The sequence below is a fragment of the Botryllus schlosseri genome, chromosome 3 (genome assembly GCF_051294905.1).
Source record: "Botryllus schlosseri isolate E-star chromosome 3, Bs_hap1, whole genome shotgun sequence".
Taxonomy (NCBI): domain Eukaryota; kingdom Metazoa; phylum Chordata; class Ascidiacea; order Stolidobranchia; family Styelidae; genus Botryllus; species Botryllus schlosseri.
Genome location: NC_137238.1, coordinates 18737339 through 18765264, shown reverse-complemented (window position 1 = coordinate 18765264; position 27926 = coordinate 18737339). Strand labels below are relative to the sequence as shown.

Here is a 27926-nt window from a genome sequence, read left to right as displayed (position 1 = left end):
TTTGTCAAGTAGAAGTAGTTTAATTTCTCAATAAGAAAGATAGCCTAAGGAATTTCGGGCAGTTTTCACGTAGTACCAACATTTCCTTTTCATAAAAGTCATGTAATACTCATAATTTTCGTTGCACTTCGCGCACAGTAAATATGGAGTCACAAATCTGTTCCTACGAAAGTATCGCTGAATATAATTTAGATACCGGATTGCGCGATTCCGGTCACGCAGCATTGTTGCCTATATCCAATATTTCATCGCAGTAAGTATTGCCCCCATAACGTTTGAAACTACCGTTTTGCAATATAGCAATTATCTATTTTGCCCATGACGTGTCCTAATCTGGAAAAGTGGAATTTGACTTTTTTAACGTTAGACCTGTTTTAGCAGACCACCGTTGCAAATTTATGGACAAAAGACATGATAAATATTTCCGCTTTTTAGAAGTGATCTTTGTATTTTTCTTTCAGTTACGAATATTATACGTTGAGTTCTAGTTATATTTCCAGTTCTTTTGTCTGGAGAACATACATGCTGAAGTATAAAAGCAAGTGTAGCAATGCCTTATATTTTCCGAAAATAAAGCGATACACTATATGGCATTTTACGATCTGCCATATTCTTAATTAACGTATACTAATCCTGCAAAGTGTTAAAGCCGTATCCAACACAACTTTTCCGTATTGCTCTTCGACTGAGCTAGGGGCCTTATAATATGGGGGAAGGCGCCATGTCATGATATTCTATAAAACGAGTAAACAAAGGATTAGTATCGCATTTGCATATCAATACTATCATTTACATAGAATGATGTGGACGACTGCTTATTCTGTTAAAGATTGACACCTCCTGGGATGCATCAATATGAATCAAGCTATTTACACCTTCCGCATCGTTTCATCTGCAGCTTTTGACAGTCCATGCGAACGAATTACGATCGTTTTCACATCTACTTACTTACTTGAGTAGATTTAAAATTAGTCATTTCTACTTCTACTTCAAGTAGCTTTGGTTGCTTATGTAGGAAGTACTTCTACTCGTACTTGAGTAGATTAGTTCGACACTACTTCTACTTCTACTTGAGTAGCTTCCTTGACTACTTTGACCACCTCTGGTTAACGATGAATATTTAGATCACCTCTACTCCTAAGAGGTTTATTCAAACAGATAAAAGAGAGTTTCTGGCCGATTTATCTCGAGTCCAAAGCCTTAGTCGAGTCAATAAACAAAGTTACTAAAACTGAGTCATTTTCATAACAGGAAAAATTGTAATTCAAGTTTAGTCACCGAATAATTGTGACTCGAGTCGAGTCATTACAGGCCTTGCTACAGGTTGGTTGATAGGAACATAATAAAATATATCAGCAAGGTGCAAAATGACGATGGTAAGTGGAAACACCATGACTGCAGTCGCAAAATAGCATGGATGATAATTCCGAAAATTCAAGTATCTACCTTACTTGTGGTCAGAAGAAAAATAAAGCCAGTTACACATCATCAAAATAATCCCACGGCTGTCGAAGGCTGTTACGTTCAATGCCTTAGCAGAACCGTAAGCATCAAACCAGTCATGGCTCCTTAACTTTACTAACCAGGAGAACACTTATCCCACGCTAATCTGCAAGGCTTTGGGGACCCCAAATTGCCGCCGAGTCACAAAAAAGCCAATTTTACCTGGAATCAGAGTTGTGGGAGATTATTTCATCAATGTAATCGATTGCAATTAGGATTACTTCTGAATGACGCGATTACGGTTACTTGACTAGAAATTACGATTACTTTTATTTTTCTTTCTAAAACTTGGGCCTTGGGCACATATTGGATTATTGGAAGAAAATACAACGATTGCGATCAGAGGGACTCGCATGAAAGAAATATTTTATTTTTAAATGTTGTGGTTATTTGCTTGTTACGTCACCATACATACATTGCCCAACTTCATAGCTCATGATTTCTCGCCCCCATCGATATTCGTTCTTGCTAAAGCTCACGCCAACATGGTACATAAACGGATGTGTATGGCGGCAGATTAAAATGTTGCGAAAAGAATTGCTAAATGACGATTGGTGCTCGTTTCAAGTAGGGCAATATGAGAATTTGATAAAGTGAGCATAAATTATACCTTAATCAATAGAACTTCCGGTGGTAGAAAATACATTTACTTATTACCTACAAACCACTTAACACAATATTGCGAGCTGTCGTTACTGAGCTCACGTACGATTTATGTCAGCAGCCGTTAATTTTTAATGCTTTGATGTGGAAATAGTCATGGTTTATTTGACGAGTAAGAAAATTCTAATTTTTATCCGGTGTATATACTCCTCGCCAAGCAGTAACGTTCAAACTGCGTTAAACTGAACATCAGTAATTACGTTACCATATGAAACTACAGGCAAAGTGGTTACTATTATCTTCTTCCTGCGAGGTAGTGGTGTCTGATGTGAAATAATAACCTGACTTACAGCATATGGCGGGGTTTGTTTCAGTCATACTACTACGTCGAATGTATATTTACTTATTTACTATGGGTGGATAATTCTTTACGCAACGACGAGTATAATAGCTAAAATTTATGATGGAATACTGTGAAGTGGAGTATGATAAATCATATTTTTTTTATCAATATCCGAATATAATATCGGAATTTTCCTTCTTCCTGAATGTTCAGTTTATGTCACAGTCCTTGTACAAGTAAAAAGTAATCGAATAAATGTGATGATTAATGAATTACGATTTCGATTACGATTACTTGAAAATGCAGTAATCGTCGTTCGAAAATCCTCCGTTGCTTTCGTGACGTAATAGTGAAAAGTTACCATACTTTGAAGTTTTTCGGTAAAGTAAGATCAGGATAAAGTGAAACTGAAGGTTTTCATTTTAATACAGCAAGTTCTCGGAATTTGGGGTACCTCATGGTGGGTTTAAATTCAACTGTGATAGCGAAACGTTCCTGGGCCAGGCTTGAACAATTTTTGGTATTACATCAGTACACCGGCTGTGATTTGGAGAGAGAAAAAGGTGGACTTTGCAAGTATTGTATTTCATGAACCCTCCGAATTTCAGTGCCGATTGCAGCAGCGTCGAATTGTTGAAATGAGAATCTGGATTGATTGACAAGGCCGCACCGGATCATAATCGATCACGGAGTTGTATTGTAGCGTGATTGTTAGCATGTCGATTGTCGACACAGCAGCTTAGCAAATTTGTAGTAATGGATTCCAGGCGAAGAGCTATGTCCGCTAAATTACGCGTTTTTTTAGTTTCAATTGGCTTTGCAATGGTTGCTTGCCCGCAGTACAATCTCACTTCTTTGCAAACAAGTATTGGAGTGAAGGACGCCCTTGGATCAACCAGCGTCGCTGTTTACGAAGCCGTCTGCATTGTCACCCTCCTGATTTACGTGCCAATGATTACTCTATTCGGGAAGAAAGCGTGCTTACTTTTTGGCCAGATTCCTTCGGTGATATTCACTCTAGCGATACTATACCCTCGATATTGGACTGTAACGCCTGCAGGCATTTTACTGGGTGTCGGTGAGAGTATTATAATGCCAGCAGTCGGAGTTATAATCGCATCTATATCGCATTCGGAGGGTTCAAGTGACACACAGGTCAGTATTGAGTCGGCTGTTGGAATATTCGTCTCCATTTTGGGGCTAGTTCAAGCTATGTTCAGTCTTGCGCCTGACTTAATCTTAAAAATGGAGAACTCCAGCCACGTCACCAATTCCACAGCCACTGCCGACTTAATGAAATGCGGAGCTATGGATTGCCCGTTGGATTACGCTTTCACGAAAGATTCTAATATTTTCGGACAGTTAGTGCCAACTTTGTTTTCTCTACGCATGTACCTTTGCTTATGTTGCGGAACACAGCTATTGGGAATAACGGTTCAATGGTTTGCAGTACCAAGCGACAAAGGAAACGATACATCGATCACTGAAGAATTATTGAACTGCAAAAACTCATTTTCGCGTTTGATTCGTCACTCGTCGTCAAAATTGAGTTTGCTGACTTTTCCAACCCTACTGCAGTTTGGTTTTGTTGCAGGTTTCATTTGGTCAGACTTAACACGCGCTTATGGCTCTTGCGTGCTCGGTGTTGATCATTTGGGAAAAGTTTTGTGCGTCACGTATATTACTTCGTTCCTTGCCAGTTCATCGGTAACCGCTTTGGGCAATTACATCTCGAGGCCATTTCTTCTGACACTAACTTTGGTGTTGGAGTTATCAGGGTACTCGCTAGCTGCCCTCTGGCAGCCGTCAATTAGGTCGCTTTATATGCCATACGTGCTGGCTGTTTTGATGGGTTCAGCGCATGCTTTGCGCAGAGTGGCTGCCTATTTCATTTCCGGCACCTACTTTATTGATCGTGATTCCGCGTACGTGATGCAAACTCTTGGTTTGGCCGGTGGTACTATGATTGTTTATATCTTGACAAATCTTGTATGCGTCTCGATCAAGCTGTATATGCTGTCCGGATCCGCAGTGATTTCAACTGTCTTTGCTATTTGGGCACATTACATCAGCCGTCAATAGTGAAATATCTGTCTCTGAGTATCTATCTCCCTCTGTCTCTGGAATAAGGTCAATGCGTCGTGACTTGCAGATCTCAGCATTGCGTGCCATCCACTGGTACATTCTCACCTCGAACTACTTCGCGTTAGTATTTTCTCCTTATGATATCTTATCAATGAGCTAACAAAGTAAAAGGGTCCTAATATGGAGCGGTATGTTGATAAATACCCCACCATTAAGATATAGCGATTGCAGAACCAATGGCCATCGTTGAATTTGAAATACGTTTTCGTTATAAGAAGGTATGTGCAGGGTTGCCCTTACGTCGTTATTCAGGAGACTTTCAATTGTAAAACTATAACTGCACTAGGCTCTTATTTTTGTTTATGTGATAACTGTGTGCGATAATGGCGAGATAATCGTCTATACCGATTATTCGAAATTTTCAAGTTTCCCTGGAGAGACGAATTTAATGAATGATCTATCTATCTACCAATCGGTATAGTCACCAGGAACCAAATAGGTTACATCTTAACATGCTGCTAATGAGGCAAATAATGTTACAACTGATCGAAGGTGATCAGATTTTTCCGTCAGCCACTTCCAAAATTTCACGCGTTTAAGAAGTACATTTGATTCACATTACTGTTGAGAATTTCCGCTGTCTCTCATTTCTGCATTTCTGGCTACAGCTTCATGGCAATCCGGAGTATGTGTGTGTTCGCGAGTTAGCGTTGCCGTACATTTTGTATATCTTATGCGGATAATTCGGTGATACAAGGAAATAAATGGGATTTGAATTTGAGAAAAGATGCATCGCAACACGTGTGCTCACAAATTAGCTGAAAACTAAATAGTTGGTTTCTATATTGTGAGCGGCTTTGGGAGAGCAGAAGAGTTGAGCTAGGTATTTGTAGAATACATTTAGACTGTAGAGTAAACTAGGCTACCAATTTTAATGATTTGAATGGAGCAGTGAGAGTCGATATTTTGGAGCAACGAAAATATATGACATGACTAGATAGCGTAGTGGTATAATCCAAAGCTACAAAACCAAAGAGTTGCGGGTTCGGGTCCGACCGAGGTCGACTACAGAATTCCTACCTAATTGTTGGAGGTTTATATAGGCCCCTCCTCGCTATATCATCCGTGTAAGCGGTGTCTTGTAAAAGCCTAGACGTCGGCCGCGCTACTCGCCGGCAGCTACATGATAGTAAAATGAAGAAAATCGGTCTGGTGTAAATGACCAAACCAGTCGACAAACACCATGAATGCCAAAAACCAACCAACAAACATGATAATATTTGACAAATTATTCAACTGCTAATTTTTTCTCGCGTCCTGCCCGATTTACTACCGGCTGATAATTATTGCTCTGTGTATAGTCCGAATTTCATATTTGAGAGGTCTCGCAGTAGTCAAAACCTTACATAGCCTACCACCAAACTATGCGTTGGGATTGCAAACATTATTGTTGCTCTTTCAATAGTTTTTTTGATATGTGTTTGAGAACGACTGTACTAGAGCTACTGCTCCGTGTACCGTTCTTATCCTCGCTCTACGTCAGCCATTCATTTTTGTCGAAATACACTAAAGAAAAGATACGAGTGCGTTTTCCTCCGGCATACGATTGGATGAATGGGCAATTTCTAGGACCGAGTCACTTTACCTCTAATTTTTGCTGTACAGGCAACTGCGTAAACGGCGTGCAGGGCAAAGATTCAACACGATACATGTTCGCACTTGACCTGACATAATCTGCAGAAACGACTAAAACTATGTTTTTATCAATCGTGTTTTTTATTAATCGTGTGTAAGTGGCATACATACAAATCCACCCTTACTGTCAGCTCTGCTTCGCATCTCAACTTCAAACATTCATGGTAACTTTGATGCACCTATTAAAATCCAGCAGAGGCTAGATTTCTCTCACTAAACCAGACTAAAGGACACCAACATATGAGGTCATTTTACTTTTTTCTGCACAACGTGGCTGTTTGACAATCACAATCTCAGAGGTGGTCACAGTAGTCAAGAAAGCTACTCAGGTAGAAGTAGAAGAAGCGACGCAAAATCTACTCAAGTACCAGTAGCATTAGTCCTTTTAAAAGAAGCTTATAGAACTGCGTGAACTAGAAGTAAAATTGACTGACTTTAAATATACTCAAGTAAGTAAGTAGTTGTGAAAACAATCGTAATTCGTTCGCATCGACTGTCAAAAGCTGCTAATTAAGCTATGAGAAAGGTGCAGAGCTTGATTCATATTGATGGATCTCAAGAGGAATAAATTTTCGACAGCATAAGCATTCGTCCGCATCATGGGATGAAATTGATAGCATTGATATGGGAATGCGATACTAATCCACTGTTTACTCGAACACCCGGATTTAGATAATATCATGGTATGGCGCCCTTCCCCATATTATAAGGCCCGTAGTTTGGTCGAAGAGCAACACGGAGAAGTGGTGTCGGATACGGTGTTAACACTTTGCGCGATTAGTAAACGTTATTAAAAAATATGGCTGATCGTAAAGATGCCATATGGTGTAGCTTTATTTTCAGAAAATAGAGGCATGACTACACCTGCTTTTATACTTCAACATGTATGTTCTTCAGACAAAAGAATTTAAACTAATTAAAACTCAAAGTATGATACTGGGAATTGAAAGAGAAATACAAATACTACTTCTAGAAAGCAGAAAATATATTTCATGTCTTTTGTCCTAAAAGTTTTAACGGTGGTCTGCTAAAGCAGGTGTAAAGCTAAGAACAAGTCAGAGTCCACTTTTCCAAATTAGGCACGCCATGGGCTGCTAGATTGCGATATGATAGGTAAATGCTAGATTGCGAAGTAGTAGTTTCAAACGCTATGATGGGCCATATTTACTGTGATGAAATATTTCATATGGGCGACAATGTGGTGTGAACGGAATCACGCAACCCGCTACCTAAATTATATTCACCGATACGTTCGTGAAATCATAATAGTTTACTGTGCATGAAGCGCGATGAAAATTCTGGGCTTTACTCAAGTCTTATGAAAATTAAATGTTGATACTCAGAGGAAACAGTCCCGAAATTCCTCAGGCTATCTTTCTGATTGGAGCATTAAACTACTTCTATTTGACAAACTGAAAATAGCGAAAAGAAAGTAAGTAGATCACAAAATATTATCAAGTAGAAGTAGAAATAGCGGGAAATTAGATCTACTTGAGTCAGTACCCAAGTAGCGGAAAATTACTTTAGTACTTTAAAAAAGTAGAAGTACTTCGTTACTGACCACCTCTGCACAATCTGAATTATATTAGTCATTATATTTGAAATACATCCTGGTGTCAAAGAGGTGTCTGGCGGTCATTATCATCAGAACACCTATTCCCTGTCAATGATCTATATCAGGGGTCACCAACTAAAACGGGTCGCGGGCCACTTTTCAAATTTGGCAGAGGCCGCGGGCTGCATGAATTCAATATCGAGATAAAATAAGCCACGCAGTTTAGCAATCACGTTTTTAAAACTTCACCTCAGTACAGCAATGTGCCCTCTAAAACGGGCGACTAACATAGTTACCACAGAAGAAATAGTGTTTTATAACAGAAATAAGAATACAACACTTTTCTGCGACTAAAGAATCGATATTGGGGTTAGCTAGACACGGTACTTGCTGGAAAACTATCTCCTTGTTATGCTTGATCTTGTGGGGATGCCACAAGTTGGTTTCTAAGTGTCTCGGTCTTGCTCTTGACCAGGGGTCTCAAACACGTGGCCTGCGGGTCACATGCGGCCCGCGACGGCATTTTTGGATATTGAAGTATTCGACAATATCGTCAACTGCCACCTAGCTTTTTTAGATTTGAGAACTTATAGTTCACTCTAACACTATACTAAAAAAACCTAAAATATCTACAAACTTCACTATCACATCACTTTCAAAAGCTACCGTATGCGGTAGAAGATCAGCTATTATGTCACATTTCTAGTTCATGATGATAAACCATGACCCGTTGATGATTCGTGACTGAAAATTGTGATTTGGACTTGTGCCAACGGAAATTGTGTTGAAAATGGACAGAGGGTACTAGTAATCTAGTATGAAAGAACAATGGGTACGATCGCTAAAAACGTTAAGAAACACTGCTATTACTATGGCACAATAATTAATATATTTGAGTTGTTATATTAATCTGTTCGAACAATCGAAGGCGATTCTAATGCTGATTTAATTTGACTTCGGCAATGACATGAACAACAGCCTGCTTATCAGGACTATACCAGAAAGCCGGATTAGGCTGCTCAAATGCTATGGTCTCATACCAATCTTTGGTAAATTCTAAATATTCTACCTTGTGGCACGCCAGATGTACGCTAGCTGCACCATTATAACGCGACAGCTATTACGGTGTCATGATGCACTTGTCCTATCGCATGGCGTCGAACTCATTATGTTGACAAATCATGCCCAACTCAAAAACGATTTTATTCAAATATTTGAAAATATGATTTTTTTCATGCCAAGTATTAATAGTACAATAGTAAATTACATTTTCACGATGTTTGTGGAATGCCAGTGTGTAAGGTCCCGTCAAATAAGGCCTACTTAGGAATTGTACAATGACTACCCCTATTATTAATGATGCGGCCCGCTGCGTCATCAAAAACTAAGAAATTGACCCGCGAGCACATTTGAGTTTGCGACCCCGCTCCTGACTGTGTCTGGACCATTACACGTCAAGGCAATATGACCATTCATATCAATTAATTCTTCCTCCATGGAATGTATTACCATGGCCGAAGCCTTATCAGTTAGGAAGGAATAGTGATGTTTGGCACAGAATAGCTTATTTTGAGCAACAACAACGACAACAATAATTTTGAACCGAAACCAATTTCAGCAATTCAAAATGTTTTACTCAGAGTTCTTCGAAAATCTCAAATCAAGTCGCGCGCTGCAAAATATAACCTCGCGGGTCGCGTGTTGGTGACCCCTGATATTTATCCACATGCTATAACTGTTGGACCGACGATGATTTCGAGAGTTCTAGCCACCTCACATGGCATACGTGTACTATAACGGGCGCAAAATGTCCGTAGGTACATACTGATTTTTCGAAAGTATTTACACAATTATGACATTATAATACCTACTTCTACTTGAGTACCTAATCATTTTTTAGACAACTTAACAATTTCATGAGGTAGCCAGTAAATTAACTAAATGCAATTTCTATAACTCAAAACTCTGAATATCAGAGTCTAAGGGCGGAGATAATAACGTTAGCTTATCCGGGAGAATGCTAATCGTGTGATTAAAAACCGCTAATCGGGACGCATTTTAAGCGGAGATAATAAAGTTAGCTGATCCGGAAGAATGCTAATCGTGTGATTAAATACTTCCAATCGCGACGCATAAAGCTGGAAAAGGTTACGCGCGATGCTTAGTCGAGGTGTCCCGAATTTTCGATCAAGTGGCGTTATCTGTTGCATCATAACGCGAAAACGATAGAATGAAACAGCAGCCTGCTGATGACGATACTGCCACTGCAGTATAGGTAGAATTATCATTATCGCGAAATGAAAGTCGTGTCCAATTCATACGGTACAGCTAAGAAACGGATTATAGAATATTGATACCGCTCTGCAATGGCGGGTACATAATTCGTTGATTGTTTCGTGAAGCCATTACCTATAGGAGGAAACAGTCGCTACGGTCATTATCGGAAATATTTGTGCATAGGAATGGTACGCAGTGTACGCAGTTTATAGATAACTATAGTTTGTTCCGGTTTGTTAAATCATGAGATTAACACTAACTTTTTGCACCGCGATCAACCGGTTTCCTTAATCCTGGGTTGATAAATCCTGACGAACGCGATAATCGACTTTATTGCTCATCCAACTTTATTATCTTCGCCCTTAAACTTTCTATGCAGGTTTATGCAGATTGGAACTGAGACAAAATCGGTGTGCAACGTTACTTAATCACCCGAACAATTTTGATAATTAGCCACTAAAATTTGAAAAGGTTAGGGTGGCTATGTAAACTTCCCACATCAAATTTACTGGCTGTCTCGTGAAATTGTTATTTTGTCTTAGGACGATTCGGTACTTGGTACAAGCAAAAGAAGGGGTTTTCAATACATTACCCGATCAGACTTGTACAAAAACTTGGTTTTGAAAACTCGCAACTGGATCTAGAAGTTGAAGTTGAACAGCCGTGTGGCATCATCAAATTTCAATGTTCTGTGTTTTCGGTGCAATGGGGAAGACGTGGCAGGGCAGCCATCAAATCAGGCTCGGTGTTTCAGAATTTGAATTTTAGGGCCATATGAAGTGCACGCATTTTCGAAGACAGCTTTACGACACTGCTGCTAGAAGTTCACATACAATTATCTTGATGACTATAATGAGCCCGAATTACCAAACAGGATCTGAAAATCTGCAGCGTTTGTTTGAATCGAGGACGCAATATGTTCTACGCGCGGAGCGCACGCGCCATTGTCGTTATCATTATCAACCATCATACTAATCACATTACGGTCGGAATGCCTATTTCGGTACTTGGTGGTCTGTTAGAGACCGGTTTATATCCATTGCTTCCGGCAGTGCGAACAGACTGTTACAAAAGTCAACGTAGTATTCATTCGTCTGTTAAGAGAACTGTTTATATCTGTTTATTGCTTCAGGCAGTTCGGTTTTACCGTTGTGGAGAGTGGACGTCTTTTGATCTCATCAGTTCACTTAAGGTTTGCGTTACTAGTACCAGAGGTAACTGCGTTGCTACTTTTAATGTTTTTAGTGACACTAGATAAGTGTATTTGACTTGAGCTAGTTTTTTGTGTAATCATTTTCAAAATTCGGCAAATCTGGCGTTTCATTTGCACAAGCACAAGCACGAGCACTTGGTAAATGCTTTGCCTTGCTCACTCTACATTCTTACAGTAACCTAGGACATACAGTTTTATAAGTCGCTGGTGTGTGAACAGGACGAAGATTTTTTGGATCACTTTCTTTTTAATAATGTCGTGACTTCATTAACTTTTCCAGATGACTTGACTTGACGCGGCGTTCGAAAAATGTGGATTTTCGAGTAAATGTCAAGTCATCCTGTAATCGGTGTCGACTAAGTCGCTGTGACTATCTACGTATACGTTCTCGACACTCGGATATGGTCTATGTGAGCATCCACTCATTGGACGATTGCGCAGCCTCGTCTAACTGAGCTTTCGTCGGTATGCTACAAATAAATTGACCGCAAGCAAAGTGATTAGAGCTTACGTTGTCGTAGACGGGAAGTAATCAATCTATTGCAGTATATTTCTGTTCTATAGAGTGTCCGATGCTCACCGTAACGGTCCTATTGTATGATTTATATCAGACCATGATATGAAGAGGTAATACATTTATACCACTCGTCAACACTTGGTACGGGCTTATTTTGTATCGTCTGGATGTGTGGGCGGATAGTGTATTGATCATATTGATTTGTTCAATTTGTGTCCGAGGTGTAATATTCTGTCATCTATTTGACTTACAGTTACCGACGTAGTTTATCAGTTCTACTTTTATTGTATCATATTGATTTGTTCAATTTGTGTCCGAGGTGTAATATTCTGTCATCTATTTGACTTACAGTTACCGACGTAGTTTATCAGTTCTGCTTTTATGTGTGTCGTACAACGCTCCGTTTAAGGTATAATTAACTCGATTTCGTTACTCGATATAGAATTAATAGCAACTCAGTGAGTATTTCAATCATCTTGCTAAATGCATTGAGTTGAATCATTTCTCGTACTTTGAAAATTTGACATGACCTTATAACTTGACTCGTGACTTTACTCGTGACTTGACTCGTGACTTGACTCGACTTGATTTAACTTGACTTGACTCGATTCACCTCCAAAAATCGAGTGACTTGACTTGACTTGACTCCAGTCAAAATGCGCAATGCCACGATATGACGTGTGACTCGAAGAGTGATTCGATCCCAACATCCATTTCATGAAGATTGTATTTTTGTCAATATAGTGTATTTCAATTAGCAAATCTAGTGTTTCGTGACGAACCTTGAGTGACAGCAACTGAGAGTGTTTACAACAAAGTGAGAGTGTTTAAAATAAGGTGAGATCTTTTTTATAATTATTTTATTAGACGAGACGACTTTTGCGTGATATGGATATCCCCGCAGCCTCATTAGCGTAGAACAGTGAGGTCCCTAACCTTTTCGACTCATCACATCCGTACCAAGCTCGATATTTATCGCCTGCCATATTTTCAGATCCGAGAAAGAGGTCAGATAAACGGAAAATTCATACAGCTAAATAATATTAATATTAATATTGTTAGGTTATATTTTTCATCTGAACAAGTCACACGCAATGTACAATGCGATAAGTCACAATGCAATGTCATGAACAGATAGGAGGATGTCGAATGACGCGCATCAGTAGCGATCCTTTTACTCTAACATCCACCTCGGCCTAGTGCCCGATGTCACAGTTCTTTTCAATGTTGATCTTTTTAAAGCCGCGGCCCTTTCTACTAGTGCTTTCTTTCGTCATGTCTTTTTCTGGGCTTTTCTGTCGCCGTAAGAACAACAACGGCGGGGGAAGAGGAGCCCAGATAGACCTCCGATGGGAATCGAACCGGGTCCGTCAGATTGGTAGGTGCTATCTCCTCCGCTGATCTGATCTGATCGTTGTTAGATTAAAAAACTTTCAACTAAAAATAAACCGTCTTTCCGGTGTATTTTATGCCGGGTATGCGGTTGCCGGTTAATTGAATAACGTTCTAACATTTTCACCCCTATCGCTCCCTTCGTACGTTTCCGTCCACCTATTTCTCAAAATCTACCCCTGAGGATGGAGAGCGATAGCACTCACGCTGGTGACCACTGAGAAAGAACAATTCTAACTCAAGACGCCGTCCATTTGAAATGCCGATTCTATCTCCCAAATTCAGTTGCAATTCAGTAATTCGTATTGTCAGTGACGCGTGATGCAAGGTAGTGAGAATATACTATGCAAAACGGCACTGCATGAGATTGTTTTTCACTTTTTAATGCGAAATTTGGTCTTCGACATCTCCAGCTGTGCGCGTACGATAACATTGCTGGCCTGAGCTAACTGGTTTGCAACAGGCCTCGCGTGACTTGCCCACAATCTCTCCATGGTCTAGAGCAGAGGTCTCAAACACGCGGCCCGCGAGTAGGCTACATTGCGTGCGGCTCGCGACGGCATTTTGGAAATTCAAGTGTTCGATAATATATTCAAGTGCCATATATCTTTTTTAGATTTAAAAACCTAAAATTCACTTCAAAACTACCTCAAAATGGAAATCTCAACAAACTTCACTAACACATCACTTTTAAAAGCTACCCCGCGGTGGAAGATCACATTTCTAGGACAGATGCTAAAACATGACCCGTTGATGATTCGTGACTGAAAATTTTGATTTGGTTTGGTGCGATCTTTCGTAAAATTACTCGATTTCGGATTGACTGGGTTATAAAATAAAAATTACCCGAATTGAGTCGGGTCAAACGTTAAAATCAGAGAAGGACTTGCGACTCGGAACGGTGACTTGGTAATCTTACGGACGCAACAATCTATGAAACTGTCATGGGGAATAGTAATATATCAAAAGGTCGTAGCTTGCATTGCGCAGGTTATATAGCTATCTAATCAGGTCAGTATGGGAACCATTGGTATTCTGTGGCCCCTGTGACGTATAGTTGGTTACATCCTGGGTGTTGTTTGTTCTCTTTATCCATGTTATTATCGGTGGCGAGTAAGGTAGTGTGATGCTCCACAGCTGCAACACCAATGGATTCTTCGGCGATTGGACATTTCTATTCCGGAGGTCCTTAACCAGAGGTTCGTAAACCCCTTTGAGGTACGAAGCACCAAATCAGGGGGTACGAGATGCATTGTGGAACTACGCCTATATGTTGTGGAATATTTTATGGGCCAATTATTCAACTGAAATACGCTGCGCGTGATTTTATGTAAATAGGCTTTCTGATTTTAATAAAGGTACCATCAGGAATTGTGTTGAAAATGAACAGGGGGTACGAGAAATCTTATTGAAAGCACACGAGGTACGATCGTTAAAAAGGTTACGAAACAATGCTATTACTATGGCACAATAATCATTATATTCAAGTTGTTATTGGTCTATTCCAGTAATAATTATTCGATCGATTATAATCGATTATAATCGAAGGCAACTCTAACGCTGATTTAATTTGACTTTGGCAATGACAGCAACAATGGCCTACTTATCACGACTATATCAGAAACTCGGATTAGGCTACACCGCTCAAATGCTCTGATGTCAGATCAATCTTCAGTAAATTTTTACATAAAATTGTGGCACATCAATGGTCCTCTACACTATCTGCAATACTATAACCCGACAGCTTTTATGATGTCATGACGCGTCCTCTGACATGATGTCTATAACTCATTATTAACAAATTATTAACAAATTATGCCCGGCACAAAAACAATTTTATTCAAATTTTAGTAAATGTGATTTCTCCGTGCCAAGCGTGAATAGTACAACAGTAAATCATATTTCTACGATGTTTGTGGAATGCCTGTCTGCAAGGCCCCTTGAATAAGGCCTACTTGGAAATTATACTTTGAATATCCCTAGTATTGATGCTACGGCCCGCGGCGTCATTAAAAATCAGGAAATTGGCCCGCCAGCACATTTGAGTTTGAGACCTCTGGTCTAGAGCAATGGTTCTTTAAACTGGATTTCGCGACCTAGTAGGGGGTCCACGTGAAATGGCACGGCGTCACGAAAAACAACAAAACAGATTTTCTTTCGAGAATGACGCCGTGAGCGGGACTGTGACTACCTTGTCTCGTCATTAGTCTTAGTCATATCTTATTTTAAGCATGGAATGGCGTAAACAGAGTTCCGCTTTATGTGATGACCGTCAAGTCGTCGACTTCCGAAATGTCGGCCAGACCTCAACATCACGACCAATGTTTCCTCTATTTTTTCACGAGTCTGTGCACACTCAGCAACTCACTGCGCGGTCCCTAGGACAGCAGTGAGTAACGACTGAAAAAAAATGTCATCACTTGTGCGCGCCACACGCTTTCATTACCAGGACTATGACGTTTTGCTTAGTCATGTTTGGGTTGGCATTTCATCCCCGCTGACAGCGGAGGCCCGGTTTTATTCTTGGCAGCAGCAAAATAAAATAATGGAACCGCCGACGACGACCCCCAACAGCCGAGATGTCGACCCCCCACAGCCAACCTCTGATCCACTGTTAATAGTGATGACTCTGAGACAGCAATGGCCACAAGTACAACACACAACCGAACACCGGTATCATGATTCATGCCAAACTACGGCACATGTTTTCTAGCGGTTTGGCAAACATTTTTTTAGCTACGCAACTAGAACTATAAAACCGGAACCACCCACTTTTTAAAAATCCGCAACTAAAAGAGATCTAGAACTACTCACACAATTATAGTTGAACGTCAACTAACTAGGTTGGTAGTTGGAGCAAGTTTGCTGATGACCAGCATACATACATCACAATACTAATTATGATAATAATTTCAAGAAGTTGTAGACACTTTTGGCATACAGCCCTAATCACGGGTGTCTTCAATTTTGAATACATGATAAAAAATATCCGTCAGACAAAAACGTGCAGGAGACATGCAGGGCTCTTAAACCGGGTGTATGGTCCCCTCTAGGGCAGGGGTCTCAAACACGCTGACCACTGGCCGCATGCGACCCGCGTCAGCATATTGGATTTTGAAGTAATCGACAATACTTAATTTTTTTCAGTTCAAGATTGTGGAGAACGCTTGAACGTAACATTCGCTAAAGCTCGGACCTTCCTTTGAACGCGATCGGCAAAAGAAAATTACCAGTGTAGGAACGATACAGTTTCCTACTCTCAGAAAGTAGTCAACCTCGAATATTACGAAAACTACCATTTCTGTCACTCGTAGAGCAACATGCTGCGAACGATCAGCAAGAATATGGTGCGTGACGAGTGTCAAGTCGGCTGATGGGTAGCAGAAAAACGATCGTATTGCAATGTTTTTTTTCTGTATCTTTTACCAGATGTCACGGTGTCGATTGTCGACTAAAGTAACACTTTCTACGCGAGGATTGCAAACATCAAGCATCCAGGTAACGTGCTGGTCGCACAATTGAAGAAACCACTCGATTTTCGAAATGCATAACTAGAGCTAAAACTACTTAATTTTCATAACTCGTAACTCTACAATTAGAACTACAACTTGCAACCTTCAAGAAATCCGAATCTACCAAGTAAAATAGAATCATAACTAGACTAGGTTTCGATGCAATTCATTCATTTTAATTTTATCGGAATTGGATCTGCTCTCCAAATCGCTACACCACGGTCAATAGCAAAAGAACATAGCACAATAATAACGAGATAGCGAAGTGGTATATGACTCATGGCTACAACACCAATAAGTTTGGGATACGAGTCCGACCGAGATCGACTCCATAATTCCTTCCATAGTGTGTGAGGTTCATCTAGGCTCCTCCTCGCCATCTTGTCCGCGTAAGTGGTGTCTTAGAAAAGCCCTAAATTAGGCCGCGCTAGAAGTTGGCAGCTATGGAATCAAAATAGATAATATCGGCCCGGTCGAAAAACACCATGAATACAACAAACAACAACAACAACAAGATAGCACAATCGAACACCAGTATCAAGATTCACACCAAACGACAAGACTTGCTTTTTGGTTGCCTGACATCTAATTCTTGGAAATGGGCAACCACAGAACTAATCGCATTTCAAATTCTTTCACGCAAACTATCATCACAAGAACCACTCACTTATGTGTGCCGAGATAACGTAGTGGTATAATCCGCAGCTACAACACCAATGGGTTGTTGGTTCGAGTCCAACCGAGGTCGCCTCCAGAATTCCTCCTGAAGTGTTGGAGGTTTTTCTAGGCCGGGGGTTTTCGAAGGGTGGGCCACAGGAGCATTTTGAGGTTGGCCACTAAGCTATTCGAAAAATTGTAGAATTAATGTAAGTAAAGTTATATTTGTTATGTTATTTGCTCGAATATATATTCATATTATCGAATGATACGTAGGCTACATAGAGGTTTTCATCAAAATCTGATGAGACGTACTGGCACCTATGGAGTCACAATGTTGAAAACGTGAGGGGGAACGACGGCTTTTCTTCCTGCTATAAGAACCTACGGCTAACAGTAACTAAACTAATTTCGAGTATATAATAAGTGGAAGGTGATGCTGAAGTAACCAAGTATTCTGACTAGGTTATAAGTCGTATGCCGTTAAAAATGGTGTGTAGAAACCCGGACTGAAGTGTATTTGATGTAGATTTTCAGTACTACTGCAGGTCGTGTTAACATACAAATAGCCATAATTACAAATTAATGTGAATTATTGTAATCAACTTCCGGTGGAGGTATACGGCACCACCGCAACTAATCGTAGTAGATTGAGGATTTAGCGAAGCGCATTAATCTTTGGAGTCGATTTAAAACAGGGGCGGGCAACTTCTCCGGTCGGCGGTCCGGATATGGGATACTGAAGCACTTTGCGGGCCGGATTACAGAATATATACATTAATCGCGTATTTATCAACATATACAAGGAATAAATCTGATTTATTGTAAACTTGAAGTTTAAAGCATAGAGACCAAAAACAATATTTAATGATCAGACATCTGTGGACGGTCAGAGTTGTCATCATATTTTTGAACTCTGGCTTCGTGTCGTGTGTAGAAACCCTTATTAAGTACTGCACGTGAACATCAGTTATATTGGAACGCAGCCTTGTCTCGTTAACGTTCATGGTCGATAATATACGTACAGTATGTAGGCTACGCACACCTGAGCAGAGCAAGTGGTTTCATGTCCATCTTTCTCGTGTTGGAAAACTTGGATTCATTCTGTGACGCATAAAATTTGTCAACACTTTCAGAATAGAATTTCACTTTCAGGGTAGAAACTCTCTGCGGGCCGGTCAGAATTCCTTCGCGGGCCGCGGGTCGTATGTTGCCGTCGTTGATTTAAAATGTCCAGCCTTGAAATCATTGAACATAATGTAACAGTCATATGAATTTCATTGTATCATTGGATTGAATTATCTGACATCGCAACTTCAGTAGGTACAAGACATACAATGTACAATTTGTACATTTTACGTACAGCTTGCATGTTAAAATATTCTTTATTCACTTCTCTGTAGTACCCCATTCACCAAAGAATTGTTTGAAGTTGGTCCAGAATGATTTTAATATTTCCCACAATAATGGAACCAAAACTCAAATCACATCGTGGGCTGCGGGGATTAGATCAATTGTGTTTAGCGACGCGATTGGGGCAGCAGACGATCATAATGTGTACAAGAGGTATAGCCTTTAAGTTCTACCAGGGCCGTAACTGCCACGCGCAATGAACAGGACCATTACTCTAAGAATAGAGGTGGGCCACAGAATATTTTCAAACCGGAAAATGGGCCACGCTAAAAATAAAATTGAGAACACCTGGTCTAGGCTCCTCCTCTCCATCTCATCCACGTAAGCAGTGTGTCTTACTAAAAGCCTAAAAGTGGGCCGTGCTACGAGTCGGAAGTTTCGGAATCAAAAGTAAGGAATATCGGCCTGGTATGAATGACCATTGTAGGTAGCAAACAACATGAATACCATAAACAACTAAACCACTCACTTTTCAAAATCCGATCTAGCGACAGCAAGAAGCTGCCCTCAAGAAACTGGATTGGTAGTTTGCACAAGTGTGGCTGGCCGATTCTGATTCCTAACACCCATAACACACGTTCACACCTTATAAAATAGAATCAACCGGAAGAAGCCCAAGTCGTCTCCTCGCACAACGGCTGGGATCCGCTGGAGGAAGTGATTGTCGGTAGACCAGAAAATGCATGCGTTCCCCGTCTGGACATCGAGGTCAAGGTTAGTTGCTTGCACTTCAAGTAAGCGAATAGTCAAAAATCTAATCTTGGCGTTAATTTTTGTCAGGCCGCCACTCGTAAAGATCAATGGGAATTTTACCAGAAGCGAGAAGGGAAAACGTATCCTCAGGATCTACTTGCAAAGGCGACTGAGCAGATCGAAGAATTTTGCAACATTTTGCGCCACGAAGGTGTCACAGTACGCCGCCCTGATCTTGTAGACTGGTCGAGCGAATATGAAACACCTGAGTTCAAGTCGAGAGGTCAGTGTATGCTATAACTATTTTTAATTTTCCTTCATTGGCATAATTAGTGGCAAGACGTTATTAATTACAGGAGGACCATGCGGGTCAATGCCACGAGATCTTCTACTTGTAGTCGGTAACGAAATAATCGAAGCCCCGATGTCATGGCGCTCAAGGTTCTTCGAATACCGGGCCTACCGTAGCCTCGTCCAGGAATATTTCAAGAGAGGAGCTAAATGGACTGCGGCACCTAAACCCCTTATGACCGATGCATTATATGATCAGGTGATTAAACTATCGTGATCCAATAGATGGCCTTCTCAGCAGGCATGGGTTAATCGTGATTAGTAATCGTAATCGCTTACGACGATTACAGCTTTCCCAAGTAATTGTGATCGCAATCGATTACAATCGAAAAAATCCGAAGTTTGTTTGTTAAGGAACGAGTAGCCTACTTTTCATTTGTGCAAGGATCATGACATCAACTGAACAATCGTGAACAATGATTTATAACAATTTATTAATAAAGAGCTTCTTGGAGGTACAAAACTTCAATATACAGTTTAATAGTATCTGGGCGAGACTTCGCCCCCCCCCCCTATAAGTATATGTAATCACACCAGACCCTATTTTTGCATCTATTGTTACCAACTTCATATTAGTGCGCCATATGGAACGTGATGTGTAGGCCTATATGAGACCAGGGCTGTGGAGTCGGTAAATTTTACCACCGACTCCGGCTCCGACTCCGACTCCACACACTTTCAATATATCGACTCCGACTCCGACTCCTGAGTCTTTAGGCGTACCGACTCCGACTCCGACTCCTGGGTCTTTAAACGTACCGACTCCGACTCCAGCATTATTACCAATTTACTTCGAAAATTATATGCCACATTGTCGGTTGAATGACTATCATACAACCATTAAACATATGCAAACATATGATTAACGGTGGCATGCTAAATTGTTTCATTGTGGCACAGCTCGAATTATCTACTACGCAATTTACATGAAAGAAAGATTTGCTAAATATCCTTCCTTTTTCAAGTTTTTATAACATGGACTCTCTAATATCCTGAAATGTATGAATCATTCAAATATGGCAGATATCCAATCCTGTATAATAAAAATGTAGATAAAAATCCAAGTGTAGCTCATGTGTATAAGTCAGCAACTAATGAAGAGATTGAACTTACTAATTTTGTCATTGCACACTATCCTGATTACAAGCACACACACTCTTGCTACTAACAGACATTGGTCATAAATGGAATTTAGTTAAGTAGTCAAAGACCATAGCCTATGTCTAGTCTGCATGTACTTAATCAAGTATTCAAGGATTGCGACTTGCAGTCTTTCTTAATCATTTGTTCGACCCAAACAGCTAAGCTACACTACAAATATTTTTAATTTTGTCAAGAGGGAAGCATCGTTTGGTCATATCTACATCGTTTTTACAATTTTACAAAACCAGCCGATGCATGTGCTCTGTCACAGTATCATGGCATAATTCCAAAAAATGCATCAATTTTGACTGCATCGCGAAAACGCATATTGCGATTTCTTCCCCTGTGCAACTGAGTTGTAATTTGCAAGTAATGTCTAATTTTGTCTATATCAGGGGTGGGCAACTTTTTCGGCCAAAGGGACACATGAGATTTACGAACCATTGCGCGGGCAACTGGAATGTTGATAACCTTTTTTTAGTCGTCCGATAGGAGCGAACCGAATTAGGTAACATCGCAAACAAGACTTCTATTAATACGCTCTAAAATTGATAACAATATGTCATGCAACTGTGCAGTGCGCAATCAGGCCCTGGTCGCGCGAAGTGCGAATTTTTTTTTTGCAAGATAATGACTGAATTATATCAATAAATATGTTTCTAGCATACATTGGGGATCACATCTGTATACCACTGGGCTCATTTGGCAAGGACAGGATTATTCGACGTTTAGACATAGCAAAATCGACGGTAGCAGTGAACAAACTGAACATGCCTCTATCATTTTGTGCAAATGTTTTGTCGACGATTTCGCTGCGAGTGCACAAGCGAAGCCGCATGTTGAACGACGTGTTATCTCCTAATTGCGAATATAGTTAGACTCAATTCTGTGAATAATATGTATTTATTATTTCCAGAAGGGTGCTCGAATACTGAATGCAAGAAATCTAGTGACAATGAATCATGCGAAGTACCGAGAAAATTTCAAGTCAAATAAATCTGCTATGAACTACTCTATGGTCATATACGACGATCTGGGATAAATGTGGCTGGCCCCTGGATACGTCGATGCGTCAGAACTGTTGTTTTAGTCATCATCAAATTTCGCGGTCATGCTAATCAAATTTTGATTGACCTTGCAATTGTACCTGATGTCATAAATAATTTCGAGAATTACCTCGCAGGCCACACATAACCTTCTCGTGTGCCAAATTTGGCCTGCATGCCACGGGCTGGCCGTACCTGATCTGAATGGTTATTAATACCGGTAACAGTGATTGGTGGTACATAAAAATTCTTTCGAAAACTCTTTGAAAGCAAATGTTTTCATGATAGAGAGGTTGGAGTCGGAGTCGGAGTCGAAGTCAGGGTCATTCTCACAAACTCCGACTCCGACTCCACTCAGTATTTTTCCCTCGACTCCGACTCCGATTCCGACTCCACCTATTATAGTTTTCACGACTCCGACTCCGACTCCGACTCCATCAAGCGAAAATTACCCAGACTCCGACTCCGACTCCGACTCCATCAAGCGAAAATTACCCAGACTCCGACTCCGACTCCACCGACTCCGACTCCGACTCCACAGCCCTGTATGAGACTATAACAAGGCTTTGAATCAGTCCGGAATACTGAATTTCTCAAGCTTCTGAGACTTCTTTTATCATACATTTATTGTCAAATTATAAAAGAAATGAGCCAGTTAACTATAGCTCATGCCTTCATGTTGAAGATGAATGGCATGTAGCGTGGCATAATAGAATAGCGATACAACTTCTGCAGGTTAAATGGACCCACACTTATCTGGAAAGCTATCGGCTTGCAATAGTAATGAGCCAGCACACCACCGTTAAGGTTTGAGCCAGGCGATGGATTTCGTCATATCTATTACTGCATGCAGAGACTTGATGATTTTCGAGATATGGGACTTTTCTAACAAATGCAGAGATTTGCTGATTGACTAAAGAGGAGGGGTCTTCGACCAGGGGGGGGGGGGGGACCGCTCACCTCGCCCACCCTAAAAGCCAACACTGAATAGTATATTCATATTGAAATGAACCCGAATATTTTAGGCTGACACTCGTCAGGGGTGATCGACAGCAACTAGTAGAGAATTGGAAAGAACATTGTATTTCAACAAATTCATTTCATGCATGTCTTGGAACATAAGGTGCAAAACGATCAAGAAGAGTAGGCACATTAGAGCTCGCTACCTTATGATACGTTACTCCAACATCTGTCTCGCGAGTTGACGCGAAGAGCAAATAAACTCACGATACGATGTGTTCTACTCTTTAGCTCCATCTAACTTGAGAATTCATAACACTTTAAATACCGGTATAGCAGCTTTTGGGCTACCCCCAAAATCTGAGTTCTTGTGACTTCTCGCGATCCGAGCTTCACCCATGAAAAGAAATTCATTTTTAATATTACAGTTGTATGGTACGATTTTATGGGTATGTATGACATACAGAACGCGAACACCACAGTTCCACCCAAGAAAGCTTTACAAACCACGTCTGACGCATGCGATTTCAAATTTTGGTGAATTAAATTCCTCTTCGTGTCGTAGTTGTACTACTGTAGATACTGTCTACTCAGATTGCAGGAACGGGACTATTCCGTGCCGACAACGTAGCATATCCATATCGAAAGGTTTAGCCATCCAGCATCGGTAATTTTTAGACCGAGGTTTTGTCGCCGCTTATGTTTTTGGCACCGCATTTTATCAGCGGTTTGTTTGCCAAAACTATACGTCTTCATATGCCCCGACGTTGAAGGGGTTGACATCGAAATGAATGAGTCCTATAGACCTGAACTCGCCCGTTGCACACCCCTACACTAGTTCATCCCAATGGTCTTCGACCATGTTATTCAGAAAAAAACAGTCGGACAATTCTTATCATGAATTCTCCTGCTAAAGTCTCGTTTATTGGGTACAGTACCCAACACAGTGATCTTGAATATGTAAAAACTATCTCAGGATTTTTGCACTAAATTCAATAAATAGTACATACATATTAACACATAGCTCTGGCAAAGTGTCGAACCAAAATTATACCCTTTACGATTCATACTTTATTAACCTTTGAACGGATAAAAATTTGCGTTACAGTAACTTGCAAATGTGAGTTTATAATAGGCTTACCATACGTCCTCTTTTAAGAGGATTTGTCCTCTTTTTTGACTTTTTTGAAAGTGTCCTCGGAGGACGCCCTTTTGTCCTCTTTTTTAAAATTTTTTTTTTTTTGAAAATTTAGGTCAGATTTAGATCAAATTGCGAGCGATATGCCGCAAATTAGCCGAGAAGTGACGCTCCGGCGGGTATTTCGGAGGGAAAAGCGGTGATTTTAGCTCTGAGCGAAAAGAAGACCTTTTTTTATTTTTTTAAGTCATCCACCTGGCAATGTGGAGAGAAAAACGTTATTTTGAGCTGTGAGCGAAAGTGATGACCTTTTTTTTTATTTTTTTTAGTCAACCGATCACAAAGTGGGAAAAATTTACCGGTTTTTGAGAATTCTTCTTCAGTTTTGCATGTCTGAAATTTCTGAAAAAGTGTCCTCTTTTTACATTTCCAAAATATGGTAAGCCTAGTTTATAATCATGGTGCATATTTACTCTATCCTTATGTCTCGCGCTAATCGAACGGTTATAACGAAAATATGATGATTGTTTAGCGAAAGAATGCAGAAAGTCAATTTGACGTCATTTTCCAGCCTGTCGAAGGCTCAGACGGGCTGATATACTGTATGTCTGCCACTACACCAGCTTCCAAACCAGGCTTTTGGTTACGTAATTATTATAGTGCGAGAATATTAATTCACTACGGCTTGTGAGAGCTACGATTAGTGGTGATTAGTCGCACCGCCTTCGTCATTCGCACTGAAAATTTTTTCATTCACACAAGTTTGAACCGTCACACAGGCTGAAAAGCACTGCTTTATTGTATGTTGTTAATTCATGCTATGTAGTCAAAAGATATTGCAGTCGCCCAATAGTAGCAGACTATTACAAAACTAAACGAAAAAAATCGCGAGACGCAGGTTAGATTGTGATGTACCAAGCAATCGAAGTCACATTTAAAATAAAAATAGTTCTCTCATGAGGCATTCTCATCGCGACCGGTATATTGTCTCCCAATGTGTTCAAGCCTCAAGTTTCAAGATGTAAAATATATGTAATCGTAATTAACCGTGATTACTTTTTCATGTAATCGTAATCGTAGTTGACTACTTCAAGATTTTACTGTAATCATAATTGTAATCGCAGGATTCAGAAATAACCGTAATAGCAATCAATGGATTACATGTTATAAAGTAATTGCCCCATGTCTGACTAGGACCCAGTGTTGGGATGACTCGAGTCATGGATTGACTTGATTCATACTCAACTCATATCTCACTTAGCAAGTGACGTGATTCTTTACATACTGGACTACAATTCCGTTTTTGACAGGGTCAGATACATCATAGACATGCCAGCTTTGCCATGCCCGAACTCTTATCAACAAGGCCTAAACTCGTAGTGTACTATCATGACAATTAGTATGGTGTATATTACTTACAGTTTGTCATATAGTGCCAATTTCGACAGAATTTGGTAGTAAATTTCTCTTGCACGTTCAAATATTATTTTATTCCGACCACTGGTTCCGGGGCTTAGTGGAGCACCAGGGGCTCCTTAGCGAGTCTCAGGGGTTACCTGGAGGTCAAGACACACACTAAATCCATCCATGTGATTTGTGATGATACGGGCAGACAATTAGGCCCGATTCGTCGTCAATTTGTCACTGTTGTGACGGTACGTGTATGCAATGGCGTAAGCAGGGTAGAATCAGGTTCGAAATCGGAACCCGGTCGTGTTGAAAAGTCATTTCTTCAATATTTGTATGTTAATTGCAAATTTAGCAATTGGTGTCACGCTGTTGCGTTTTGACCGAACAACAGGAATATACTTTCCAACGTGAAGCCTATAGCCTTTCTGAACTGGTATCAGAAAGGGAACAGCAGAAGTAACATTGATGTGCGATACATATTCAATTGGGGGGGGGGGGGGGGGGTAAGCGACAGCAACTAGTGGAGAACTGTAAAAACATTGTGCATCAACAATCGTATCACCAAATATGACGTCACCGGCATGAAGTGTCGAATGAACGGGACGAAAAGATCGCTAAACCTCAGCGTACTATTTTAGATGGTAGACGAACTCCTCTGTTAGCACAAACGCGGTTGGCGTATTTTGATAAAAGTCGACTCCAAGGCACGCAAAGGAAAGGTTGAAAGTTGTATCCTCAGACCATTAATTAACTCCTTGCGGTCCACCGCTTGTCAATCACTGGTTTGGGCTATATGCAATTACGCATGTGCTTCCACACAATAAAATCAAACTAGATAAACAAAACAACTCTAGTTGAAGCTCATGTCGTTGCACACTGGTAGATTTGACTTAATATTGAGCATCTAAATTGATACTATGATCGTTCAGGACTTTCCCGTGGAAGACCCACAAAAGAAGAGCGATTCGATTTTTTCCGGGAGGTTCGTGATCACCGAAGCGGAACCCGCATTTGATGCAGCCGATTTTGCTAGAGCGGGAAGAGATATTTTCGCACAGAGAAGTCTAGTGAGTTGTTCATTGCTCCAAGCGGAATCCACAGAACTCTTTTAAGGCATCGGTTCTTAACCTTTTTACTAGCTCTAACCTCTAAATCTTTTTCGGTAGTCACGTGAACCCCCCTAATCCTAAAATGTAAGGAGGCGATGACTAAAAATTTGTCTGGTTACGACCTGAGTAGCAGATGAAGTGTAATGAGTAGTGTTCGTATCGTCAACGTGACTTTTGTGAGCCGTGCCGAGCACTGACAATATGACAAAATAGGAACGCAAGTCAAATAACTATGCTGATCTTACAATGTAAAATGTAGTTTTATAGTTGTAGTTTCAACATTAGCCTTTCACGGACTACTTGAAACTAGTCCTTGGCAGTGTTGGGATGACTCGAGTCACCTTTTTAGTATGACTTGACTTGACTCGAGTCACTTTGCAAAAATGACTTGACTTGACTTGACTTGACTCAACGCCTCAGAAATGCGGATTGACTCGTGACTCGGAGCAAAATTCACGAGTCAATTTCAAGTCATTGAGTAAACAGTGTCGATTAAATCACTCTAGATATTATGTATGTTTGGGTTGTTAGCGATACGCCGGTGTCACTTGTGAGAGCAATCAGTCTTCAATTATTGTAAGTTTCATTGATCATCCATTGGTACATCACAAATAAATTGACCCCTAACGAAACCATCACACCTACGTTGTCGTAGTAGCAGTAGATTTATCTAATAGCATCGTATCTCTGTTTCCTAGGCAGCTCAGTGCGTACATTGCGCAGTGCTCACCTTTACCAACACTCTTGTATGATTTAAATCGAACGAATATAGTTTATGCCTTTATATTCTCACGGATGTGTTGGTGGGTAGTGCCTATTGTACCACATCAATTTTTTTGAACTTCTCCAGGCTTGGTATTCGATCCTTTATATTGTCTGACAAAATCAGACTGTAGCAGGTAGCTATACAGCTACACGCGTATTTTATTAGCAGTTCTACGTGTGCGTGAGCGATACAACACCTTTTTGCATGCATATTTAACTTTATAATAGTCATTTGATTCAAGATAAATGGCCAATTAATCTATCTTTCACACAGTTATCATAATGTGATGACTTCGAATCATCACACATACTTCGAAAATTCAATTTGACTTGAATCGTGACTTGACTCGTGACTTGACTCGAGTCACCTTTGAAAACCGATTGACTTGACTTGACTTGACTCGAGTCAAAATGTGCAATGACTCGAGATGATTCGTGACTCGAAGGTATTGACTTGATCCCAACACTGGTCCTTGGACCCTTAGTGGTCAATGGACCTCAGGGTAAGAACCCTCGATGTAATGATACTTTTTCGGTGCACATCTT

General features: G+C 40.4%; 2 protein-coding genes and 2 long non-coding RNA genes across 6 annotated transcripts in view; all 4 read left to right on the top strand.

The window, feature by feature from the left end:
* The window catches only part of LOC145435009 (uncharacterized), a 210186-nt gene that overhangs the window by 39364 nt on the left and 142896 nt on the right, over window positions 1-27926 (top strand). The gene's annotated exons all lie outside the window — the stretch shown is intronic.
* On the top strand, window positions 2793-5320 carry LOC145435926 (protein unc-93 homolog A-like). Its single transcript, XM_080313193.1, has one exon. It carries the CDS (start codon window positions 3206-3208, stop codon window positions 4529-4531), a length of 1326 nt encoding a protein of 441 aa, XP_080169319.1. The 5' UTR covers window positions 2793-3205; the 3' UTR covers window positions 4532-5320.
* LOC145435927 (glycine amidinotransferase, mitochondrial-like) overlaps window positions 11142-27926 on the top strand; it is a 31063-nt gene continuing 14278 nt past the window's right edge. Inside the window, exons 1-8 of one of the 3 annotated variants that reach the window (XM_080313195.1) lie at window positions 11142-11623; window positions 11841-12628; window positions 16331-16530; window positions 16613-16681; window positions 19363-19479; window positions 19546-19741; window positions 19815-20008; window positions 26436-26573. In XM_080313195.1, the coding sequence (XP_080169321.1) occupies window positions 16504-16530; window positions 16613-16681; window positions 19363-19479; window positions 19546-19741; window positions 19815-20008; window positions 26436-26573 (741 nt within the window). In that variant the 5' untranslated portion in view covers window positions 11142-11623; window positions 11841-12628; window positions 16331-16503. Of the gene's footprint in view, window positions 12629-12823; window positions 13170-16330; window positions 16531-16612; window positions 16682-19362; window positions 19480-19545; window positions 19742-19814; window positions 20009-26435; window positions 26574-27926 lie in introns of those variants that run through there. The other 2 variants (XM_080313194.1, XM_080313196.1) reach the window with 2 other exon arrangements.
* On the top strand, window positions 20297-24799 carry LOC145435928 (uncharacterized). The gene is made up of 3 exons (XR_013914108.1): window positions 20297-20405; window positions 22540-24078; window positions 24541-24799. It is a non-coding gene; the product is annotated as an uncharacterized LOC145435928 (long non-coding RNA).